This window comes from Lissotriton helveticus, chromosome 5_1, assembly GCF_964261635.1.
Source record: "Lissotriton helveticus chromosome 5_1, aLisHel1.1, whole genome shotgun sequence".
Classification (NCBI taxonomy): Eukaryota; Metazoa; Chordata; class Amphibia; order Caudata; family Salamandridae; genus Lissotriton; species Lissotriton helveticus.
Window position 1 is genome coordinate 969,666,493 of NC_136065.1, and position 25,891 is coordinate 969,692,383.

Consider the following 25,891-nt stretch of genomic DNA (forward strand, 5'->3'; position numbering starts at 1 on the left):
TGATGGGCATGGCAAAAAACTTAGTGGTGCACTGGGTTCTCATTTTTTATGATCCCCTGGACTCCCCCTCTCATCGTACCCCTGGCTACCACTAACAACTAAGAAGCTTGTGCAACGCATCATGGCTAGACATACTCTCCATCAGTCGTCGCCGGCATGACTTGCAGGTGGGGAGGGGGTTAATTTAAAAAAATAAAATAAGTTAACTTACCTTCTCCGGCCCGGTCTGGTCCTGTGTCGCCTCTGCTTCTCTACTACTCACAGGAAGCAGGCAGCCTCCCTCCCCTAAGCTAATTACACTGCTGCAATGGCATGGCAGTGTTGTGATTGATTGGGGCACCGACCACATAGGCGTCTATGGGGGGGCCATGTTTGCCATGTAGGCTGCATGTAGCCTACATGGAGAAAAGGCCAAGTGCATATGACTGGTCTGGTCGACCCTGGGGCCGACCAAACAGTCAGCGCACTCAGAGTGGGCAAGCCACTCCTTCCCTGCCCAGAGCAGGTCCACCCACCTGCCTATCCCCAACCAAACCCTTCTGCTTTCTTGCAGTGCGAGAAGCAGAAACATAAAATGGTATTTATAATACCATTTTATGTTCCTGCTTCTCGCACTGTGAGAAAGCAGTGGAGCGATGCTCTGCTGCCCACATGGAGGAGCCGGTCCTGCTTCCATAACTTCATTGATTTGTTCCCAGATGGACATGCTCTGTCGCACACTATTGATACCACACATTGTGCATTTACTTCTAAGATAAATCTGTCTTTAATAGATTACATAGCTCGTTGCTGCCCTGCATATCTTCCTACACACTCGCTCCTGAAGAATTCCCTCCAGTCACTCTTTTGATAACAGACCCAGATGGGTCACACTTGATCACCAACTTTACCGTGCTTGCATGTCTCTTACACATACCTAAGACACGGGGTCTGACAGCTCTGAGAAGAAGACCTGCGTCACCCCATCACCGACAAAGACTGGACCTTTTGTTGCACGCAAATTAAACTAGTGTCCTCCATAACCATCATCAATTGCTCCATTTTCGCTTTCTACATAGATCCTATTTTACTCCTATTGGACTTGCCAAGATTCACCCTACTAAGTTATCCCTATGCCCTTAGTGTGGGTTCCCAGAAGCAGACTTCCCACATTTGACTTGGACTTGCCCCGCCATTGCCATATACTGGACAGAATTATTCAGTATCCTCTTGCAGATGATCAACCTAGCCTTAGACACCTCACCCTTTTTAGAATTGCTTGGCAATGTTTTGTCCATTCTGGTAAGCTATCGCAGATTCACCACCATTGCTTTATTAGTGACAAAAAGAGAAATTGCACTTTACTGGGGTAATGCTATACACCCCACGACTAAAAGCTTGGCTCCGAAGCATGACATACTGCGACCTAACGAGCACAGTCAATTGCTCTCTACAGCCCCTCTCTGCCCAACCAAAAGACATCTGGCAGCCTCTCCATTCCTACTTGCTTTCCCTAGATGCAGATTCCCCAATGCCACCCCCCTCGCCCCCAAATAACCATCACTGCACTGCCATCATGCCATACAGCCAAGACCCCAATAAATGAAACTACCCAGTCTTATTTATCCGCTAATCGGAATAACGTCAAATAACTGTTACATAACAGGAGAAACAATGTTACATTGTGCAACTGTGTCCAGCTGTACACACATGTAAATTGCATAATGTCTTGGAGCTCGTCTTTTTCCTATTATTTCTTTTGTTACTTCCTTTTTACTTTTCATCTGTATCGTAATTATAAAAATTGTTAAATAAAGCGTTAAAGAAAATGAGTGTGTGTTTACGAGTGGATGCATGCATGCAAGGATAAGTGACAGAGTGCATGCTTGATGAATTATTGAATACCTAAACCCATTAAATATCGAAGTTTTAAGGAGGATTTTTGACTTGCCGATGCTTGTTCAAAATGGCAGGAGTGTGACAGAGTGTACATGCACCATGCGTTCCAGACGACTAGCGCTAGCAAATTAATTAAAGCTGTGAACATCGGTTCGAAATAAATACTATCAACAATTTCTACCATCATTCTTTAGCCCACCTGTTTTTTTTTTACCTTTCCTGCCAACTAAATGTTGGCTTTATTTTCACTTCTCCCAGTCGGGTCCTAGATAATGCATGTTCATCACGACAGCGCTGAGCAGGAATTTCCTGTGTAGGTAGGAGACTCTTGCACAACCGGAGCTGCAGTTGTGCTGGGAAGATGCTTGACTAGTACTCACAATAAAGTAAACAAAAAAATAGATCATTTTTATGCATTCTGACTGACTGCAGTTCAACGCGGAATAATTCACTCTGAAACTAGTGCTGTACAGTGTGTTTCCTGAATAAAAGGTATCTCCTTGAAATTCAAAAGCACGATTGTCAAGGATTTCACCAGCGAACCTTCTCTCCTACGCACCTTAGTTAAATATAAACCCGAGAGTTTCTCGTGAGTCACGAACTATGTCTTTCTATTGTCTCAGGCCATCCTTTCAGCGGAGGAACATAGAACCAGCCAGACTAATGCAGACATGCTTGAGCTGACTTGCATTTGGTGGCATGAAAATGGGGAAAGAGGAAACACGGAACAGATTAGCAGTTTCAAGTTACTTTTATTCATGTTTTAATTTTAACGTTTACATTGTTCATATCAAAGTACAATAGCACACATGGTTAGTGGAAATTAATTTTCTTTAGATATGATAATGTAACTGAAAAGGTTATGCATATCAATGACGTAATGAATTAGGTTATATGGCTTACAATGGTAAACCATTCATTCACATTTCGGTTATAAAATTGCAGTTATCTGTAACTAGAGTGGCAAAACAGACATCCATGGAATACCAAAATGTTTTATTTTAATTTATTTTAATTTGCTCAGACCTGGGCAATACCTACATGGAACATGCACAGGCAACAGCTGAGACAAGGTTTGTGACTGTCAAAGGCACAGGCTTCTTTGCTAAGCAACTAATAAATAGAGAGAATGATAACTTACCTAACAGAATAGAAAAGCAGCATGCGCCACTGTGGTGGACAATACTTCTTTAGGAGCCGTCACTTCCTCAGTAGACTGAATATGTAGATGGAAATGTCTCCCATATTGAATTCTACAATTTTCAGAAAAAATAAGGCCCAAAAACATTGTTTTATATCTCCATGGTTTGTCTTATAATATTAAATGAATTTCTAGTTGTGAAATTGTTTTAAAATGTGCAACCCGTTGTAGTTTTTATTGTGTTTTAAAACTGTTGCTGTCCTATTGACATATATCTGTTATTAAGGGGTGCTTGTTATAGCCTATATATGACCGTCAACATAACGCCACCTTCTGGACTGGTGCAAGTTTTCTTGTATTTTTTGTTTCTATGATGGGGACATTTTCTTATTAGAGGTGGCGATGCTCAGAGAGAATTTGCAGTGCCCAATCCTTTCTGAGCATTAGAAACACCCAAATAAATTTCCCCTAGCTAACCGCCATGCCACCTCATTGATATGCATGTTTCATCACAAGCATATTGGAATGAATGATTCCCTAGCCTTCACAGATCCTTCCCGAGGCTTGGGTTGGTGGTCTGAACTATGGGAGGGGCTAAAGGCAGCTATTATTAACCCCAGCTCCTCCCCATCTACCAGATAAAATTTTCTGGTGGGGGAGGAGGTGGGAGAAAGTCCAGAAGAAGCATGTCTCCTACCCTGCCTACACCATCCTTTCCACTCCACCACTTGAAAAAGGACCTTGGAGGAGGCGACCAGATGGGGTAGAACTAAGGTTGCTCTTGGTCCCTTAACTTCCAATCCCCATTTCCTGAATCAGTCTATTGCTCACAAAAACAGAAAATATGAAGAAAGAGGTGGGAATTTGAAGGAGATGGACTACCAGTATTCCTAGTCCTTCCCATTTGAGACAGGAATACTCCCTGCATGCTTTTTCATATGGGCCACACTAGCTTTAGTAGCACATCTGGTACCCTGAGCTTTAGGGCCACTCATTCAAAGGAATCAAGCACAGACCGAAGTTCTTGGTCCTGTGGTCTGGAAGGGAGCTTGAAGCATACCTTCCCATACATAGGTCCAATGTCTGTGTCCCAGGACATAATCATGTATTGTTATCAGCAGCATACCATTTTTCTATGATCAGTTGTATAGGACAGCCTTTTTGCTGTTCTTGAAGAATTAAATGCATGCAGGGATCACCCGGGTATATTTCCATCCCCAGGACGTGCCGTCCACATTACATCCCTGGATTCCTTGATGTACTTAATCCTCAGGGTAGTTGGTCAAGTCCTGAAAGGTGCACTTGGTGTTCAGTTTGCAGTTCCACTGTAGGTCATGCCCTGGGACACAGTGTTAAAGGGCCTCTTCCACCTTATCCCTTGCTTGCCCTATGGGCCCCACTGACACTCTTCATCTAATCCCCACTTTCATCATTCCTACTGTCATTTTGGTCAGTCCCTTCCTCTTTCTAGCAATGCCCTTCTGTATGTCAGAGTGAGGAGCTGTGTTCCATACTCCACCATCGAGCAAGTCACTATTTGGATTTTATTCTTGCCCTAATAAAAGAACACAACAGCTTCTGGCTCCTTGTTCAGCACAGCAGTACGAGTCAGTGCCTAAGCAAGGAGGGAGATGCTGTTTGGATTGTTCTTCTTAGGTTAGCAAAAAATCTAAAGGTATCTGGCCCCATGCTGGGGCACAGACACAATTTTTTCCTCTCTCAATGATTCTCTGTCCAGACACAGTTTTTAAGTATTCTTACCTTTAAAAAAATCCAAGCAACAACTGGCTCCTTGCCTGGTCATAGATAAATAGATTAGGAAACATTGAAATAGGGTCTGGTCAGAATGCAAAAAGCAGGAGCTATGGGTCTGAGCCCCTGTAAGGAGCCAGGCTGTGTTTGAATATTTTCATAGTCTAAGAAAACAGACACTTCTTCAATAGCCCTTGCCGCTATGGGTAATCTAGAATCCAATATGGTAGAAATTACTTTTATCAATAATCTCAGATGCTTCAGTAGTTTAAAAAGGCACATAGATTTCACCCATCTCTTATTTATTTCACTAGATTTTTCATTATCAAGTGATGCATGGATAGTACACAGTGAAAACACATTATACAGCATGGCATGATTATTGTGGACTTGAAGAAATTCTATATATTTCTTATAACAGGAAGTGTCTGATGGCTATACTGCCACATTTTTTTTGGGGATCAGCTTTCTGTGCAAAAAGTTACAGCTAAAACCCCAGTGGCACATTTCCCTTTTTTCCTATTGTTTTCAACAGTCAGTTCTTTCGGAAATCATTTAACGCTCAACAATGCATATTATTGTAGCCTTATAACCCGCCGTAGAGGGCTATACCGGCTATTAAAGGCACTCTCCAGCATTAAAGGCCCGAGCTTGTGAATGAATTCTGAATTTTGTCCACTTTTCTGTAGTCTATAACTTTTTTTAATTTCACCGGGATCTCACACCTGGCCTCCCACAAATTGCAAGTAAGTAAATATATATATTTCTGGCCCTGGGAGTCCTTGTGGGACCCGCTGAGCAGACCTAGAGGGTCAGGGTGTGTCTACCCTGCCCTCTTTTCACGTTTGTTTTCGGAACCGAGGCACAAGATGGCTGCCAACCCTTCCTGATTTTGACAGTTGTCAGCCAATTAGCATTCAGCTTGTGCACGGCAGGGTGCTTGTAGGCTGCGCGTAGGGTACGCGGATAGATACGCGGATCCACCGCGCCGATAGATATATATGTGACTTTAACTGTCATTTTCTCAGGAACTACTGAATGGATTTACACCACATAAGCAGAAGGCATTAGTCTGAACCAAGGACTACCTCTTTGCCAAATTTGGTGTAATTCCGTTCAGCAGTTCGGGCTGTAGCTGCGGCTAAAGGTCCTATGGGAAATTGCATGGGGAAAACGTGTTTTGGGACCCCTTTTTTTCTCGGCCCCTGCTTGACTAATCACCCCCAAACTTTAAGGGAAGGAGCAGAACTGAACTGGCCAAAAGTTTAGAAAATTTCACGCACATTCATCAACCGGTGCCAAAGTAATTCTAAATCGAATATTGCGGATTTCCTATGGACAATGGGTCCTAACTATAACTAGAAGTGTTTTCAAAAATTGTTTTGGAGCACACTGATTTACAATAGGAAGTCATATGTGTAGAGAAATCTTTTTAGCAACTGGCAAGTATCCTACCATCCAGGTTTACCATCCAGGTTTACCATCCAGGTTTACCATAATTACAACGGTACCCCACGAGTGTGGAAAGGAAACGCCCAAGCATACAAACTTTGATAGTGCAAGAAAACATGAAGTTAGATTGATTTGTGTGGAGTGGGTAGCTGAGGTACCTCAGCCTGCTGTTGAGGGGCACTCAGTGAAAACTAACATCCCTTGATAGTTCTATCAATTGGATGCACACACAGTCCAAGTTGGAGTGATGTACACGAACGCCATCACTCTTTTTTTAACCAAACTGCCCTGCAACTGTCAATTTTAGTTAAAAACATGTCTCACATTTCTGTAATGAAAAGTTTTAAAATTTCAAGGGAAGAGCAATTGTCCCACCACCTATTGTTCCCACATTTCCACTGATAGCCAGAGTACCTCACATGTGTGCGTGGAATGTAACAGGCCAAAACTGTGCCCAAGTGGCAGGTCAATGTAGTGGCAATGTGCTCTTCACATGGACAAAACTTTAAACCCACTCACATATGTGGGTTACTGGTTTCATCAGGAGAGTGATGGAATGTTGGATGCAAGGACTTTTGCTGTGTGCTAAAACATTTCGAGTTTTCTGTCACACATAATGGAATATAATGTCATTTTATTATCCATACATTTGCAGGGTGTACTGAGTAACAACATATGGTAGGATTCATGGAAGGCACATCACGTTGGATTCCCTGCACTCTCTAGTTTTCAGAAATAACCAGGGTTTGTAGGTTGCCTAGGTGCTGGTGGCCAATACACAAATATTGCAGTCTTCCCCTAATGGACATTTCCTTTTCAAAAACATTCCCTAGTGGCTAGATGGTAGGTACATTCACAAACTCATTAAAATGCTAGGTATTGTCTCAGCCAGCATTCAGGGTGAGAAAGGTCCAGGATCCACCAATAGAAACCGCCGGATATCTAGATATTGAAAACATATTGTTGTAGTAGGTTTCTATAAAGTCCAAGAGTGATAATTGTGACCAAAAAGGAGATGCCTTCCACTGATATTTTGCCTTAAGTTGCTTTTTAAATTTTCCAAATGTACTGAACTATTTTTATTAACACTTATGGCACCTCAATTCGATGGAAAATCCATGCCTGTCTGATGCCCTTACTCTTATGACAGCCAGGGGAATAATGATGTGGGTCAGGCCGCGGATGGGAAATGTTTCTGTGTGGGGCAGTCTGGATTAAATTAATATGTTTTGGGTGGAAAACTAATTCAAATCATGATCAATGCATTCCACTAGCAATCAAATTGTGAGAGGACTGACACCCATGGATAGAAACTTAAGGATGTCAAGATATTGGAAATATATAGTAGTGTTAGATTTCTATATGGTTAAGTGGTGACACCTGTGACCAATAATAAGTACCCTAAACTGGTGTTTTGCTTTCAGTTGCTTTTGAAATTTTCCAAACCTACTGCACTTAGTTTATTGTTTGTAGACATCCCAAATTCACTGAAAACCTGCATGTGTCGGATATCTCCACATTTAGAAGTCCCAGGGGACACGAGTATGTTCCAGTTCTTGGCAAGCATGTGATCCTCCTTGAAAAACATTGGCGAGGAATCACCATGGTTTTTCCGAAAATTGCTGAAAATCTAACAAATGTCATGTTCAGTGGACTCCTCTGGACTGTCAATCAAAGCAATGGGGCTCTGGCACTGATCTGATTGTTAGGAACCTTTGGATGTGTTGATGTTGAAAATATAAATGGTTGTGTGAGGTTTTGCTACAGAAATGTGCGATCAAAAGAGAGGTAGCGTAAATTGGAATTTTGCTTTCAATTATTTTGAAATTTTCCAAATACACAGAACCCTTTGTGTGGGGGTGCCCAAAGGCAATGCAAACAAAACCTCACATGTGTCTGATACCACAATTCTTAAGATACCCAGGGAAGCAAAGATGTGGATCAACGCTTGAAGGATATAGCATGTTTTAGGAATAAATTCCATATTCAGAGCTTTCCACCAGCCGGCCAGTTGCGTGAGGGAGGTATGGAATCCAGGAATCACACTGTAGGGTAGGCAGATATTAAAAATGTATGGTTGCGGTAGTTGCCATATAGTCCTGTAGTGATACCTGTGACCAAAAAAAAAGGTATCCTGAACCAGCATTTTCCTTTCATCTGCGCTTGAAAAGTTCTGAACCTACTGCGCCAAGATTATCACATGTGAGCATCACAAATCCACTAAAAGTCCACACACTTCTGATACATTCATATTTAGGAGCCACGGTGGAAACCAGATGTGGTCCAGATTTTGATAGGAATATGATCCTTTACGAGGCAAAGTGAAGAGGAATTAATACGTGTTGAGCAAAAATTGTTGGAAACCTTGTAAACTTAATTTTTGGCACATTCTTCCTGGCTAACAAATCAGGGCAAGTAAAGCACACAGTGCAAGTGTTTAATATATTGTTTGATATATTAAGCAATATTTCCACTTGCTAGACTAAGCATGCTTCTAATAGGAAAGTGATAGCACAAAGTAATTTAAATCCTTAACTTTTTAAGTATTTAACAACCAGAAAATGCACACCATGTGAATGCTCTCATGTATGCACTCAGCATTTTAATGTAAAATATCCAAACAGGTCCATATAGAGGACTAAAATAAAGTTTAACTGAAATATTCCACGTACTATGGAAATAGTAAGAGAAAAGATGTGGGTGTTTTCTTTTACTTACATTGGAGGAAAATTGTTTTTATAAGAGTTTAAACTGCATTGTTACTAACAATGCTATATATTTTTTTTCTGTTGTCCGAGCAGGCGGAGGAAGTGGTTTGCTGTATAATAAAGTAACCCTGTTCGCCCAAAATGTTTCCTATGTTAAAATAGATAATTTTTAACTAACTTTGAATGTAATTATTTTTACTGAAAACATATAGACACATTGTATATGAATAAATATTCAAGTTTAAATGTTTTTAGCCATTTCCTTCTATTTAGCTCACAAAACAAATTATGATTGCATCATTTGCAGTGAGTTGTGAAACATACAAGACAGCATTGGAAAACATCGAAATTTAGGGACAAAAACTGAGTGGATAATATTTTCACTTAAAACATTCTCCTCATCAATGTATGTTAATGAGGGACAATTCAAAGATATCAGAATTCATGGCTAGATAAATAGAGGACCTAAAGCAGGAGTGCTGGCATGTGTGGCAAACTTTAATCCTTTGTAGTCCAATTAATGGCCAAAAAAGTCTCATACACATGTAACTCAATTTAGCTCCCCTGTTAAAATGATACTATTTTAAGAAAACATAAGCAGATGCAAGGTAAAAAGCCATCCCTACAGTTACAGTTTTTCTCGAAACTTGTGGATACAAATTAAGCTGGGGATGGACCAAGACTGTCGTTGGTTAAAGCGAGGCAGCATGGTTTGCGTTTACTCGCATGCATAGGTAGATCACACATTGCATCGGAAAGATAGAAAGTTCATTCTTGAGTTACCTGCAAGTTAAAATAAACTTGGTACTTACTCATTAATTAGAATTAAGCACAACATTTGTATTTCATACTGAGTGAAGCATGCTCATGAACAAAGTGGTTTTCAAAGGGGTCATACACGAATTTCTGAACCACAACTGATGTTAACATCGCATGGGTCACTTTGAATTGTTTGCACTTTTTTTTCTCTAGCTGGGAACTATTTTGTTTTGGATTATAATACAGCATTTGTTGGTCTTCTATTTCCTAACACATTGATTATTGCTTTTGGGATAACTTTCCCAATACATTCCCCTGATGAAGGTCCTAGTCCCAAAATGCACTGGATTTGTGTATACAATAAGAAAAATTGAATTGGATGTGTGTGATGTTTAAAACCACACTTGCAAACACTGGAAAATCATCAAAATAAATATTTTTTGATTACGCAGTTGACAATGACTAAATGTTTGAATACACATCATGGAATTTAAACCTCTTCACTGTGGCACAAATTCCGCCGCAGTGCTGGACATTCCAATCGCGGGCGTGGTCATGACGGCTCCCGTCATGAGCATGGAAGAGGCTAAGAAGCAGTTTTAAAGGAGTGCAGAGTGGGGACGCTGTTCTCATTTGAGACAATGCATCTTTATCAGTATTGCTCTACGCCCTGGATCAGAGGGCGGTACCCACATGTCCACTATACTTGGAGAAATTGATTTACCATAGATCACCATTTTGTGCTCGGAGAGCCACAATATGCAAAAGTTTGTTGAAGTACCTGGAAAGTGACCACCTCTCGGCTTACAGTAAATACCTAAAGTCTTCATTACCAGAAACAAGTACAAGAGACTTATGGCATTTACATTTACTGTACACAGAGTTCTGACGTGCCATCATTAAATCCGTCTGATTACACTCCCTAATTGATGATCAGCATAAATTCACTGTCTTGTTCCATGCTTTAATGACAATATAATCATATGACATCTTAAAATCAGCAGCACTGTTCACCACGACCTACCCTCCGAATCTAAAGAGGAAACTGTTGGCAGGGTCCCAAGCCTGATGGCCATCACTGGCTGACCAACCAGTATGGAAACACCAAGGCTCTAAATCGTGCAGATTATGCAATGCCCCTAAAGAAGACATTATACATCTTGTCTGCATAAATCTAGCGCTAGAGAATCATCGGAATCTGCTGCTGAAATACCACTTCAATGAAGGTGGGTTTTCAAACTTTTCGGTCAGCCATCAACAAGAGTCTCGATTCCACTGAACCCCACATTAATCGTAAACTATTGACATTTCTGTCACTACAAGGAAAACTAATCTCTGAATTAGGATAATCCATTGAGGCCTTTTGAGCATTTTTGCTTTGCAATCGCGCTTTAATAATCAAAGTACCAAAATACGTTAGGCATCTTGGTGACTTAAATTCAACTGTTTAAGCAAGAGCGGATATAGGTCGAGGTATACAAATTCTATTAAGATTGCCTCCTTGTTCTAATTATAAGGGAAGAATGAGCTGGGATTCAAACTTGTTACATGAAGACGACCACATATTTCAGTGGTAGCACTTTGACTCACCGAGCCATCTGCTGAGTTAAGGCAACATAAATAAAATGCAATCCTGTGGTGAAAGGCAGGTAACCTAAAAGAGTGGTGTATAAGTGAATATAGAGCTTTAAAGTAGTCTTTGGGGAAATATGAATTGCACATGCCAAATTTGTAGCCTGTTGCAATTTTACCTAATGTCAGTTGAGACTGGTTTGCGCAGAATATGTCTCATTGAGAGACATTTTAATTCAAATCACTACTGCCATGAGTTCTTGTGAAAAAAAGTAATGCAAAATACTGACAATCGGCTCTTTATTCTAAAAGCTTAAGTTTGCAAAACTTCCATTCCAGTCTGGCACACCCCCCTTAAAGATAAAAGGCAAACGATCAGAGAATCTCCTGCACAGAAGTGAAAGAATAGACAAATTACGATGATAGAAGCAAGAAGGGTGGTCCTAATGAGAGACAAAAGAGGACCTAAGACAGGATCGAGAGAGACACTTTATGAGGGAATAAAGAGGTTTGCAGTGAACAAAGGTTAGCACTGCACTCGCTAATAATGCATGCATCATTGCACCCGTTTGCGATACCTAAATTGCGAAAATTAAGGAATCGCAATTTAGAAATCGCCAACTGCAATGCATGAAAAATTCACTTTTTTTTTTGCGATTCGGTATTTTTCCTTAATTGCGATTCACAATTTGCGAGGAAAACCCTTCCCATTGATTCCTATGGGCCAAAAGGCCCATAGGAATGAATGGGAAGGCATTCACATTTTGCGAATTTCAAATTGAGATTCGCAAAATGTGAATGCAATTTCAAGGGTGCAGGGGGGGGTCCGAAGAACCCCTCCCTGCACCCCTGAAATGTAACATTAAATGCAATTTACACACACACATGCCGTGTGTGTGTAAATTAAAACTTTCAAAAATGCAATTTGTGCATATTTGAACGTTTTCGGTAAATTAGCATGAAGGTCAACTTCATGCTATTTTACCACTTCCAAATTTCAAATTCGCAATTAAAAAATGATCATGCATTGCATTTAAGAAGTCTGAAATTGCGATTTCTTAAATGCAATCGTAAGTTTAGAAATCGTAACATGGTTGCAATTCCTAATATTGCGAAATGCATGATGCATTCCAAATTAGACAATTGCATTCGCAAACGGCCGATAATTGCGATTCGCACCGTTTGCAAATGCAATTGACTTTGATGCATGTGGGCGTATGTCTGTATCTTTGAGTTCCCAGTACAGTAGCGGTGCTTAAAATACATAACACCTTGTAAGTGAGTTTCGCTACTATTTGCCAATTTAGGCTGCTGCAAAATCCAGTTATGGTCAGCCGGTCTTACGATAAACCTGGGGGTCAGAACGATTTTGGGAGGGTAGGGTAGACTCTGTGTCTGATCAGCAGACAGCTTCAAGTTTAAAAGTAATTTCTAATTCACTTAATGCTTTTTGGTACTAATATTAATGTAATTAGATGGGCAGTACAAGCTGTTCTGTCTGGGCCTTGATGTACGAATAAACTTTGGCGTCACAAAGCTGGTGGGTAACATAAATTCAGGGTACAGATGAACAAAGCAGTTTTCTATGGGTTTGGGCTACACAATGAGCCAATGGTATTTTGCAGGCCCACTTACTACTGTGTGACGATGCGCGATAGCAGTGGTGTAAAAAGTGTGCCATGGCCCATGGGCCCTACAGCAAGTAAGAAAATTGGTCTCAACATTCCCTGTTTTGCTAGTAAAAAACAGTCATTAACTGGAGAGGGCCCCTCCAACACATGAGCCTCTGCCCTTTGATAACTACGTCCATGTGCAAAAGAGCTACGTTGTTGAAGTTATTGACTAGCAGAGGAAGTACTGCGCTGTGGCACATTGAAAGATGCATATTGCAACAAAGATTGCTTGCTAGGGTCAAGTACATGACATAATTACTGGGTAAAACAGATGACATTCATTTTTCCTAAACTTATGAAAGTAGAAACCATCATTTTGCTGAGGCATATGCCAGCTACAAAAGCCAATAAAAATGCATGATTACATTATTTACAATCTAATTTACTGCACTTACCCTTGCAAGGAACCAGTATTCCATCATATTCACCGCGTGCTTTATTGCTGTGTATGTAATTCCAGCTATTGACTGTAAATCCCGAACACCGCTTCTCTAGCATCGCAGATGTACAAACGTCAACCTATTTATCAGATGTCAACTGGGAAGAAATCTGCGAGAAGAAGGTGGAGCCCGGCTTTGTTCCAAATGTAAGTAGGACAAAGGATAGAGCAACCTGTATTGTCGCCAGCTCTTATTCACTGTTTACGTGCGGATAGGATGACTTTTAGCCAATCAGATAAGACAAGATTGACTTACCCTTTGTTAGCCGCATTGCAAAGGAAGCCATTTTGTCCTGGTTTGTAAATAACTCTGCGCCATTTTTTAACAGAAAGGGCGCCTGCACTGTGATCCGACGTTTGAGCTCGAAGAGATGATCCTGGAGTCAAGACCCTTGCACAAAAAGAAAAAAAGGCTGGCAAAGAACAAGTCAAGAGATAATAGCAAAGACTCACAGTCAGTAAGTGTGGCAAACATCTTCTTTTACAGTGTTTTCTTATTACATCTAGGGAGCGTGTTAGTGTAGGTGAAGTTAAGAGACACACCAATTGCTTAAAGAAAGCAAAGTAATGATTCCACCTGATCTGGGTATTCCTATGGCGCCGCCCCACGGCTCAGGCTTTTGTCCCTTGCTGGGAAACACTGCATCCTTACTGCATAATGCACAAGCAAACCATCTTTTGTATGCCAACCCTATAATTATATTAGTATTACTGAAATATTTTCTCTGAAATTGGATTTTTGGGATACCAATAAATATTCCTTTTACTAGTCTGTGCACAAGGGGCCCGATTCACAAATGCAAACATACACTTTTGTGTAAGTTTACTACTTCTAGGTATTCACAAATTATGTGCGGAATTCTCTGCACCTGGAGACTCCGCAATCGGGGCGGAGAACTCTGCCCACATAAGCATAGTTGTACAACTCCGCACATAGTTTGTGAATACCAAAAAGTTGTAAACTTACAGAAAAGTGTAAGTGTGCCTTTGTGAATTGAGCCCTGTTGTACTTGGCCCTTTCTGCATGTTCATCCCAGACTTTTCACCTACCTCCTGCTATTTCTGCTGAATTCGTTTCTCTGTGCACTGTCCCACTGGCAGCCAGTACTAAAGAATTTGTGCTTTCTCCCACAAATATGGTCAAATTGACTAATACCACTCTAAAAGGGACCTACAGGAAAATTAAATATGTTAATTAGGTGTATCACATACCCAGGGCCTGTAAATTAAATGCTACTAGTCATCCTGCAGGACTGATTGTGCCACCCACTTAAGTAGCACTTTAAAACCACATACACAGGATGCAATGGCAAACCTGAGACCTGTTTAAACAGTCATTTCTACTTGGCTAAGTCAACCTTTTGCCAGGCCCTAACCTTCCTTTTTATCAATCAATCAGGATTTATAAAGCACAGCTAATCACCCAAAATGGTATCCTGGCACTTGCGCGTCCTGGAGGGTTATTTGAACAGCCAGGTCATGAGTCAATTCGGAATTTTGAAAGTGAGGTGTTGGTCTGGAGGTGCGTGGGGAGCCTGTTCCAGGTCTTTGCTGCGATGTGGGAGAAGGAGCATCCTCTACGTCTGCTTCAGTAGATGCAGGGAGTATGGGCAAGTGAAAGGGAGGCAGAGTGTGGTCTTCCCGACGGTTGGTGGAAGTTCGGGTGGTGTTTAAAATATGAGGGTCTTGGTTATCTAGAGCCTCGAGTGCGTGGGTCAGGAGCTTGAATCAGCATCTCTACTGTACGGGGAGCCAATGGAGTTGCCAGAGGTGGAGTGGGATGTGGGTTCATCGGGGAAGGCTGAGGATGAGTCTGCTATGGTGTTTTGTGTGGTCTGAAGTCTCTGTGATTTGCGGCGATGCCTACATAGAGGGCGTTGCCATAGGCAGTCATCACCAGTTGACTGGACTGTGTCACAGTGTGTCTCGTGTGTAGGGGTAGCCATGTGAAGATCTTACTTAGCATGCGCAGAGTGAGGAAGCAGGTGGAAAGAAATTGTTGATCTGGTATTTCATGGTGAGCTTGTTTTCAGTGATGATTCTGAGGTTTCTGACATGGTTGGAGGGAATAGGTGCGAGTCCTAGGTCTGATAGCCACCAGGAGTCAGTCCATGTGTTGCTGCTGTTGCCAAAGACCAGTACTTCCATCTTGACTGGCTGAAGAACAACTGCCCGTAGATGAACACAGTCAGCGACGTTCATCATGCATCTGTGGAAGTTGGTTCTGGTGGTGGTGGTGGGATTGTCAGTGAGTGAGAGGATGAGTTGGGTGTCCTCTGCTAGGAAATGATGTTGAGTTAATGGGATCTGATGATGTTGGTCAGCAGATTCATATATGTGTTGAAGAGCATGAGGCTGAGGGATGAGCCCTGGGAGACATCTAATGTGATCTCCTTGGGTTCAGAGTTGAAAGGTGGATCCTCTGGGTTCTTCCAGTGAGGAAGGAGGTGATCAATCTGAGCCAATTCCCTTTGATGCAAATGTAGTGGAGTCTTTCAATTATGTTGTGGTGGGATATGGTGTCAAAGTCTGTTGAGAGGTGGAGGAGGATCAGAGCTGCTGTTTCTCCTCGCTATACCAAGGCTCGGATGTAGTCGGTGGCTGCAATAGTGGCGGTGTTGATGCTGTAATTGGGGAAACAACCTTAACAACGTGATCATTACATTGCGTTACCTTTACAACGCTTGTTTTAACGACCGTGGGTTACATCCCAGTACCATTATAACGCAAGTAGTTACAACGACTTGCTCTGGATAGTGCTCTAAACTAAGGAATAGTATAATTTACTATTCCAACACCTTCCTAACTGTTGCAAAGACTGGAGTTGGAATAGTAAATTATACTAAGTCCAGCTCGCCATCTAGAGCAAGTTGTTGTGGCGACATGCATTGTAATGGTACAGCGATGTAACAATGTGGTTATTGTAATGAGCGCGTTGTAATCGCATGCAATGCAATGGTATATATTCCTGCTGAAGCCTGATAGGAAGGCACCGAGTAGCTGGTTCTGCTCCAGGTGTGTCATGAGTTTATGGTATCTTCACTGGGAATGGGAGCAGGGAGATTAGCTGGTAGTTTTTGAGTTTTCTGAGGGTGACGCAGGGTTTTTTGAGTAGTGGTCTGACTTCTAAATGTTTCCAGGTGTCAGGAAATGTTGTGGTGGTGATAGAGGTGTTGAGCAGGGTGGTGAGTTCCTGGCTAAGATCCTTTGGTTTCCAAGTTTGAAGATTTGGTGCGGGCATGGGTCTGTGGGAGCTCTTGAGTGGATGGATTTCATGGTGGAGGTGGCGTTCTGGGTGGAGAGGATGTTCCAGATGGTGACTGTGTGGTTTGTGTTGGTTACGGTGGTGGCATATCTGTCGAGGAAGTCCATTGCTGTGAGTTTGGGATTTGGGGTTTCGGTATTTGGTTGCGATCTTAATGTGGAAGAAGTGGGCGAGGTTGTGTCACAACTCCTGTGAGGGTATGATGATGTTTTTGCTGTCACCGGGTTGGAGAATTCCAGAATAATGTTGAAAATTCCTTGGTGGTGTTAGTGCTGGTTTCAGTGCGTGCGGCAAGTGCGGTCTACTTTGTTGCCCCCAACAGGCCATGGTAGAGGGAGGTCTTAAAGACTGCCATATCAGAGATGTCCTTGCTGGTGCAACATCTCCTCTCCAACTGTTTGCTATCCAGTTTCACTGTTCTGAGTTCTTGAGTGTACCAGTTGGCCATCTTCGAAGATTTTCTATGGATGTTGCTCTTGATGGGGATGATGCTGCCGGCACAATTGGTGATCCAGGCGTTGATGTTTTTTACTCCTTGTTCAATGTTGGTGGTGGTAGCAGGGTTGGAGGGTATGAGGGCGTTTGCCCAGCTGGTCTCTCAGATTGTGTTCCTCCTCTGGTGGGGGACGTTGATCATCTCAGGGGTATAGCTGCGGGGGCAAGAGGTGCGGAAGTGGACAATGGAGTGATCGGTCCATGTGAGTCCTGTGGCATGGCTATATTTGACACGGTTGCTGGAGGTGAAAATTGGGTTTAGCGTGTGTCCTGAAGTATGTGTAGGGTAGTAGATGATCTTGGTCACTCCGAGGCTGCTTATATTTGTCGAGGTGTGCGCTGTTTTTGTCGTTGGGGTGGATGTGGAAGTGGCTCCAAGGCTACATCTTCCTCAGTGACCTAAGGCTAGGAGCACAATAAATTCAGCGGTGGTGTTGCAGAAGCTAAAGCACAGGCTTGGGGGCCGGTACATGACGGTGCCTCGTATGGTTGTCTTGTTGTCCCTATGGAGCTTGAAATTGAGACGTTCCATGGGGCTGGTCCTGGTGTTGGTACATTGTATGACCTCTTTGTGAATGATGGCTATTCCTCCTCACGGCTTGATGGTGCTGTCCTTGTGAGTGATTTTATATCCACTGGGGAACGCTGTGACAGTGTCTGGGGCATCGATGGTGTTGAGCTTGTCAGTGGTTTAACTTTAGGGGGTGTGATGGTCAGGGGTCATTGTGCTGTGCGCTGGTCAGGCACAGACTTGCTAGTACTCATACGTCATCCTTAAGGTAGGCCATGGACAGCCCAGAGGGCAGGCTGCAATATATGTAAAAAGTAGGGCATTTACTTTTAAAAGTTTTTCAATACAAGGACATGTAAAACTTAAATGTGCTTTTCAGTACAGCAAAGCCTACCACTCCAATAGGATAACATTGTGGTTACCAAATTAAATTTTTCTAAGTGTAGTTTCCAAATGGTAACTATTAGACCTGGCATCCTTGGCATGGTTTCCCCCTAACCTTTCGCATTTATGCCTCTTGTTTTTGCTAAGTTCATTTTTGCTGGCCTTAGGACTCTAGTACGGTTAGCAGTGGTAAAGTGTACAAAGAGATCATGCTCTCTGCTTAAAACATGGTAACATTGGCTTATCCCCAGTTGGCATAGTTATTTTACTTATAAGTCCCTAGTAAAGTGGGACTACATGTACCCAGTGTCTGTAAATTAAATGCCATTAGTGTACCTGCAGCCCTGATTGTGGCACCCACTTAAGTTGCCCCTCAAACATGTCTCAGGCCTACAAATTGCTGAGCCTGTGCTTGCAGTTTAAACTGCCATTTTGACCTGGCAAAATGAACCTTTTGTCTGGCCCAAACTTTTTTTAATATATATGCCACCACTAAGGTAGTTCCAAGGGCAGGGCGAGGTGTATTTAAAAAGTTAGACATGTACTTTTAAGTTTTACATGTCTTGGTAGTGGAGAACTCTTTGCATGTGTTTCTCAGAACTGTACGGCATATCTCTTCCATATGTTAACATTGGATTTGCCTTATTACATGCTATACATTTTCCAAATGAAAAGAGATACTGGTTCAGGTTTGGTGGCTCTGAAATCCTAATTTAAAATCTTAACTTTTAATGAAGTCAGGTTTTTAATTACAATTTTGAAGATGCTACTTTTATAAAATTGGCATTTTCCTGCCTTAGCCATTTCGTGCCTGAAGCCTGTCTCTGGTCACATGACTGGGTGTGGTTGGCAGTTGGTCTTTGTGTATTCCCCCTAGAGTGCTACACACAATGGTAGCACACTTTAGTGCACTTTATTGTGAATGGGGTCAAGAAATGCACCAGGATAAGAATCATAGGGAGGGCGTTTTATTGGAGCAAGTAAATATAGTAACTATCGAAGGGGGAGGCAGTCCTCATATTTCACTCTGATAGAAACAGAGAAGATACTTAAACAAATGAAGAAAGAAAGGCCCCTGGGCTAGATGGTATTCCGGTTGACTCATTCTTGTCACATCCTGAAGTATGGGTTCCTATTTCAATCTTTTGAGTAATGCTATTATGAAGGAAAATACTATTCTTTCTACCTGGCTGGGTGCTGCCATAATCCCAATCTTTAAAAAAGGAAATAGAGACTTGCCCTCCAACCAAAGACCCATAATCTTATTGGATAATAGTCCAAAAATATTTTGTAGGCAAGGCTACAAATGTGGGTCTCAGATAAACATATCTTGGAGGACACGCAGGCTGGTGTCAGGAAAATGGTTAGTACCGTCGTGACCTTGAAGATGGACCATTTATATGTTGCATTTATAGACCTGAGGGCTGCCTTCGAGCTGGTTCCAAGAGCCAACGTATGGAAGGTTCTGGAGGCATAAGGGACACCTGGTGATCTTTACCTGGATCTTAAGAGTTCTTCATACCTATACTTTTGCAAGAGTGAGGTGGAACATGTGTGGGGATTTAACTGATAGGATCCCCATAACACGGGGAGTAAAGCAGGGATACATACTTGCTCTGGCTCTTTTTAGTCTACATATTAACAGCGGCAGTAAAATGGTTATCAGGATGCACCCAAATTAGCAGGAGCACTAGTCCCTATCCTAAGGTTTGCGGACAACACTCTCCTTATTTCCAGAACTCCCATATGTCTTCATTCAGAACTGGATTCCTTTGCTGCCTTCTGCAAAAAGAAGGGCCTTGAACTACATCCAACAAAAAGAAAATTTATGGGGATACATTTACATAAATCCTTTAGAGCAAGGATGGTGATCGAAGGCTCCCCAAAAGAACAGGTCAAACATTTTGACTACTTAGTTTCTGACAGTCTTATTCCTATGAGCTGGGGACACCAAATCGAGAAGAGCAAATTAGGTCAGCAGATTTGGAGGAAATATAAGGCTATAGCAGGCAGAGCAATTTCACCAGCCCTGCCGGTATATAGAGCTACATCAGTGGTGGCAGTAACTTATGGGGCAGAAGTATGGGGGTACACTGATGCAACTTCTCTTACAACTGCAGAGAACACATTTATTAGGGGCCTGATAAACTTACCATCAACCATACCACTTGCTTCCCTTAGGCTGGAACTAGCTCCAAACCCCATCCACATGGTGACTTTTTTAAAGCCACTGCTGTATTGGGTGCGGATAGGGACAACCTTGGAGTTTGCTTCCTAGAGGTACTCCTTGGTAGATTTGATCTCCTGTGACAAACAGGCAGTGTGAATTGATGAAAATGGGGGAATTATGGAATTCACCAGCAGAAGTTGTGAAGGGTCTCAACCAGAAAGTGAAAAAAAGGGGACTGGGAAAATGCTATGATTTGGATTTGGCATGAAAATATAGGTGGGAGCTTGACTGGGAAGTTTCTGAATTACAAATGCTTACCTAAGTTTGAAACTTATTTAGACAGAATTTATGCCCCACAAGTAAAACATCTGTATATGCAGTTTACATTTGGGACATTAGCCCTAAGATTATCAATATCTAAGTGGGACAAATCAGGATGTTCTCCAAAACAGTGTCCATTTTGCCCACAGGATAAAGATTCAGCAGACCATTTTGCCCTGTTTTGCCCCAGCTACTCACTCCCGCGTAAGAAATTGATAATTTCAGTTTTTTATTTGATTCATTTTTATTTTAAAGGTTTTATATAGCGCTGGCTAGACCCGGAGGTATCAGAGCGCTTTACATGAGTATCAGATCATAGTTACAGGTTACATCGTTACAAAGGTTACACAGTTCTTAGAGCATGGCGACTTAGTTACTTGTAAGGTCAAGATAAACAATAAGCACAAATACGTAAGGGGACAAGCAGGCAAGGGGAGAGATTCAGGGGAGGGGGTAAGAGGAGGGGAAGTAGACAGATAATAAAGGCGGGTAAGAGGAGGGGAGGGTGAGAGACGCAGCATGGGAAGAAGAGGGGAAGGGTGACGGGGACACAAACCGGTAGACGTGTCAAAGCCACGTCCAAAGTCCAGTAAGCTGTGATCCCAGGGGAAGTGGTATCACTTCCCTATCTCTGTTGCGAGAGGCTCCCTTTACGCAGTGGACTCTCTTAGAGGGGTCTCTGAGACTCCAAGGCCTACATACTGGATCCTTCCCCAAAAAGGGGAGAGGGAGTGCTTTGGCAAGGGGTGCCATACCATACCTCTAGTGTGAGTGGCTCCCTTGGCGCAGTGGACTCTCTCAGTGGGTTCACTGAGACTCCAGAGTATAAATATTGGATCTTTCCCCAACAAGGGGAGAAGGAGTGCTTAGTCAAAGGGCACAAAGGACAGAGGGCTGGGCAGAGTAGCAGGAAAGGGGAGAGATTCAGGGGAGAGGGGATAGGAGCTAGGCAGGTAGACAAAGAGACAAAGAGTACTAAATGGGAACATATTTAATAATTAGTTTTGTATAGCGCTGGCTAGACCCGAAGGAATCAGGGCGCTTTAAATGAGGAACAATAATGTTGCAATTTACATCAGTTAAGAGTTAGATAAGTATCAAGAAAAGCATTTAAAAAGCATAGGGTAAAAGGTGGAAGGAGCGAGGAAGGGTAAGGGGGTAGGAGGAAGATAGGACGTAGAGACAAAGGGAAAATCTGCCAAGGTCGGGCTGGGTAGGTGATGGCAGAGGGGGGGAGTACACAATCAATCTCCTCTTTTAGGTATCTGGTAGCTCCACTGGGCATCAGCCAAATCGCTTGGTCTCCACAGTCTGGGGTAAGTTCTGCAGGTTCCAAGTCCTGATGTGTACGCAGGTTCGGGGATAGGTTCAAGGTCTGGTCAATGTCCAATTATTGTTCCAGGGAAGTAAAACAACGTGGAAGGGACCACTATGGCAGCCATCTTGGGGTCAGGTAGGGGACTGACTTGCCCCTTCAGTGATCCACCTACTCCTCCAGCTTGCCCTCAGTGTATAATAGTGAGTGTGTGGGCATTTGCGCAGGCACCTAGTGGAAAAGCTTCATGTTTTCACCAAGTGTCGACATGCATCCTGAGTATTGAAGGTGTTAGTTGGGGATCAGTATAAATCCGAAATAATGATGGAAAAATGTAGTTTTATGAACCGAGTTTATGTTCAGGCTAGGACCACATTATCCTGTGTCTCAAGCGCTGCTGCCATTTTGAAGTCAGGCCGAGCGTAGGGAGCATTTGCATGAGACACTATTTCAAATTGAACATACGTCCAGATAGAATTTTTTGGGAGCAGCCCAGTGTGCGTGGTGTGGCACTCGGGCGAGAGCACCAATCTGCATTTTGATGCCTGTCGGTCCTCTGAGTCCACATTAGGATTGCATGTGGCTGTTCACCGCTCCGTCATGCCCCCAGTGATTTTTAACAAGTTGGCTAGGCTCCCGCAGCGAGGATATCAGACACTACTGAGAGGCTTTAAGAATGCCAAAAAGTGATTTAAAGGAATCAATAGTCTTCACAGTGGCACGTTTTCTACAGTAGGCATGGAACATTTGATAGAAAGGGTTGTCCTCGGGGAACCCTTAAAGCCTTGCCTTTTGAACATCTAAGGACCAGAGTGTATATATGCATCTATTTTTAAACCCTATGAACAACTGGGGTGTGGTGGTGGATTTAGTAGACTCAATCAATTATGAATCACAGTATAATCTATCCCATCCAGGAGATAAAAATCTGTTTGGCGAATCGGTATCTTTACAATTACCCATCAAAAAATATGCTGCCTCAAGCCCTGCAGGCTAAATGTGGCTATTGTGGTTCCTAAGTTTAGACCTTTGTTGTCCTTTCATAAGCCAGCAATGGTCTTAATATGCTCAAGTCCCTGTAAAAGATTTATACCTAGATATATTTATATATCGGTATGAACTTGTTACAGGGACTGGAGCATATTAAGATGTATATGTATAGATATATTTTTCACGAACAGAAGACCAGCACTCCGCACTTCAGAATTAAATTAAAGGTTTATTTAAGACACTGTTATAAGCCTACGCGTTTCGAACCAGATGGTTCCTTTTCACGGCAGTGTTCACAGTTGTCCTACTTCACTTACAATTATATAGCTTTTGATGCTTATCCTGGTGCATTATGGGACATGCAGTTTAGCATTCATTATGCATTGTTATCTACATTTCTACATTTTTAACATTTTTAACATGTTTGCATTATTTAACGTTTACATGCGTTTCAATTTTGGGCTAAGTGCCCAATGTTCAACTTTATTGCACGAGGAAAAGGTGTCATGGCAGTGTAGTGAACTGCACAGGCGATTACATTGTTCATTCTCGTTAGGGCCATGTGGTCATCAGTTAGGCTGTGCAGTCTGATGCTGTTTCCTCGGGCTGAGTGCCCTTCACACTGCCATATCTGCAGACACTTAGATGTGCATGTGCATTGATTTCAGAAAGCAAATTATTCTTTTCAATGGTTGTTTGATAGTGGCAAATAGGTGTTTTATTGTTTCAGATCTCCTTTTTGGCAATTTACTCAGAGCAACGTTTGTTTTTCAGAGATGGAAATAAAGTTCCTCATTTTCGTTCAATCCCATCGGCTGTCTCGTTTTGAAGCGTATTATCAATCTTGATTCCATTCTTCTTAGATTTTGCTTCCTGTTACCACCCCGTTCATGTTGTTTTACCGTGGTCAACCCAAAGAAATGAGTATCTTTCCATGTTTTGTTTGTATGGGTCATTAGATGTTTGGCCATGGCATACGTGGAGTCTTTATTTTGAATTGCACGAATATGCTCCAACATTCTTTTCTTTAGGGTACATGTGGTACTGCCAATGTATTGTTTTCCACAGTAGCATTGTAGCATATACACTACAAAACTTGTTTCACACGTGATGTGTTCTCTTATGGTAAACGTCTTGCCTTTTGGATCATTGATTGTTTTCATATTCTTTCCTATCTTACATGCTTTGCAGGTATTGCATCTGATGAATCCTTTCTTTTTCTCGGTGAGCCAGTCGGTCTGTTTCCTCTCTTCATAATGGCTATGCACCAAATGATTGGCTAGGTTTGGAGGTCTTCTGTAAGTTATTGAAGGTCTCTCTCCAACGTTTCTGCCTATATCAGGATCTTTTTGTATTAGGTGCCAGTACTTATTTAGTATTTTGCGGATTTTATAGCATTCCTTACTGTAGGTGATGATCATTCTTGGGGGCTCTGCCTTAGTTGGTTCTTTGCCCGGGGCGGTACTTGATGGTTTGGGTAACAGAATTTCTGCTCTAGTTTTTGTCCTGGCCTTCACTTCTCCCTGGTGAATGTCCTGGTATTTATAACCACGTTGCTCGAATCTCTTCTTGGTGTCTTTAAAGTTTTTCTCCATTTCTTTGTCTTCTGAGCAATTTCTCCGCATTCTTAATAGTTCCCCATACGGGATACTTCTCTTGAGGGTTTCAGGGTGGAAACTTTGTCCATGTAGGATGCTGTTTGTGGCTGTCTTCTTCCTGAAGGTAGTAGTATGTATTTGGTCGTCTTGAACATATACTTTCGTATCCAGGAATTCCACTTCCTTACTGCTTATATTGTACGTGAATTTTAAACCGACCTCGTTGTTATTCAGTTCATCAAAGAAGATCAAGAATTCAGATTTTGTTCCCTTCCATAGCAAGAAAAGATCGTCAATGTAGCGTAGCCATAACGCTACATTGCTCATGTGATGGTCGTTTTCTTCTCTCCAAGCTATGCTCCTCTCCCACCACCCCATCATGAGATTCGCATAGCTTGGATAGAAGGAAACTCCCATTGCGGTACCGCACTTTTGCCTGTATACTTTCCTATTGAACAGGAAAACATTGTTGTATAGGCACGTTCTGATCATGTCTATGATCATCTTGGAATGTTCTCTTTCTGTGATTGGTCGTTGCTGCAAAAAGTATTGGACTGCTTTAATACCTGTTTCGTGTTCTATCGATGTGTATAATGAAATGACATCGATGGTCACGAGCATGTAGGTAGATTGCCATTGAGTGTCTTGTAAGATACGCAGAAAATCCCCGGTGTCCTTGATGTAGGAACTAAGAGTTGGTACTATCGGGGCAAGGAAATGATCAACATATTCCGATATGTGTTCATATAGGCTGCCACAGCTTGAAATGATTGGTCTCCCTGGTGGTTTGTTGAGGGTTTTGTGGACCTTTGGAAGAAAATATATGGTTGGTGTAATGGGGTGTTCCACCATTAAAAATCTTCTTTCCTCCTCAGTTATTAGTCCCATGCGTTTCCAATTTTGTAATTTTGTTGCCAATTCTGTTTTAAGTTGCAACGTTGGGTCATTGGTTATGCGAGTGTAGTTCTTGTCTTCACCTAATTGTCGCATAGCCTCTTCCACATAATCCTCTCTTTGCATAATCACGATGTTGCCACCCTTGTCGGCTGGTTTGATCTCGATGGAGTTGTTATCTTTGAGAGTTTTTAATGCCGCGCGTTCTGCTTTCGATAAGTTTTCCTTCTTGTTGTTTTCAGTTTGTGTCATTTCCTCTAGATCTGCCAACACCAGGTCGTAAAAGGTGTCAATTTTGTTCCCAGGGTTTAAGATGGGGCAGAATTTTGATTTATTTTTGAATTGTGTTGGTATACTTTTGTTAGTTGTCATTCCCATGTCTGTTAATATCTGTGTATCTGTCACTGAGGATGCCTGTGTTTGATGCGCTAACTCATACGCTGTGCGTAGACACGGAATTTCGTCAATTGTGAGCTCTTTAGACGTGTCAGTGGAATCTAGACTGGGTGCTTCCTGTCTATGTGCAGGGTCTGGTTGTTTGGACATTTTTGTAAAATATTTTTGAAGTTTGAGT

At 42.2% G+C, this 25,891-nt stretch overlaps 1 protein-coding gene across 1 annotated transcript in view; it reads left to right on the forward strand.

Annotated features, from left to right (window-relative positions):
- Nucleotides 1-25,891, forward strand: part of STK32C (serine/threonine kinase 32C) — a 1,542,229-nt gene that overhangs the window by 1,440,558 nt on the left and 75,780 nt on the right. The window contains exons 9-10 of the mRNA XM_078643478.1: nt 13,396-13,521; nt 13,704-13,832. Of these exons, the coding sequence (XP_078499604.1) occupies nt 13,396-13,521; nt 13,704-13,832 (255 nt within the window). The remainder of the gene's footprint in view (nt 1-13,395; nt 13,522-13,703; nt 13,833-25,891) is intronic.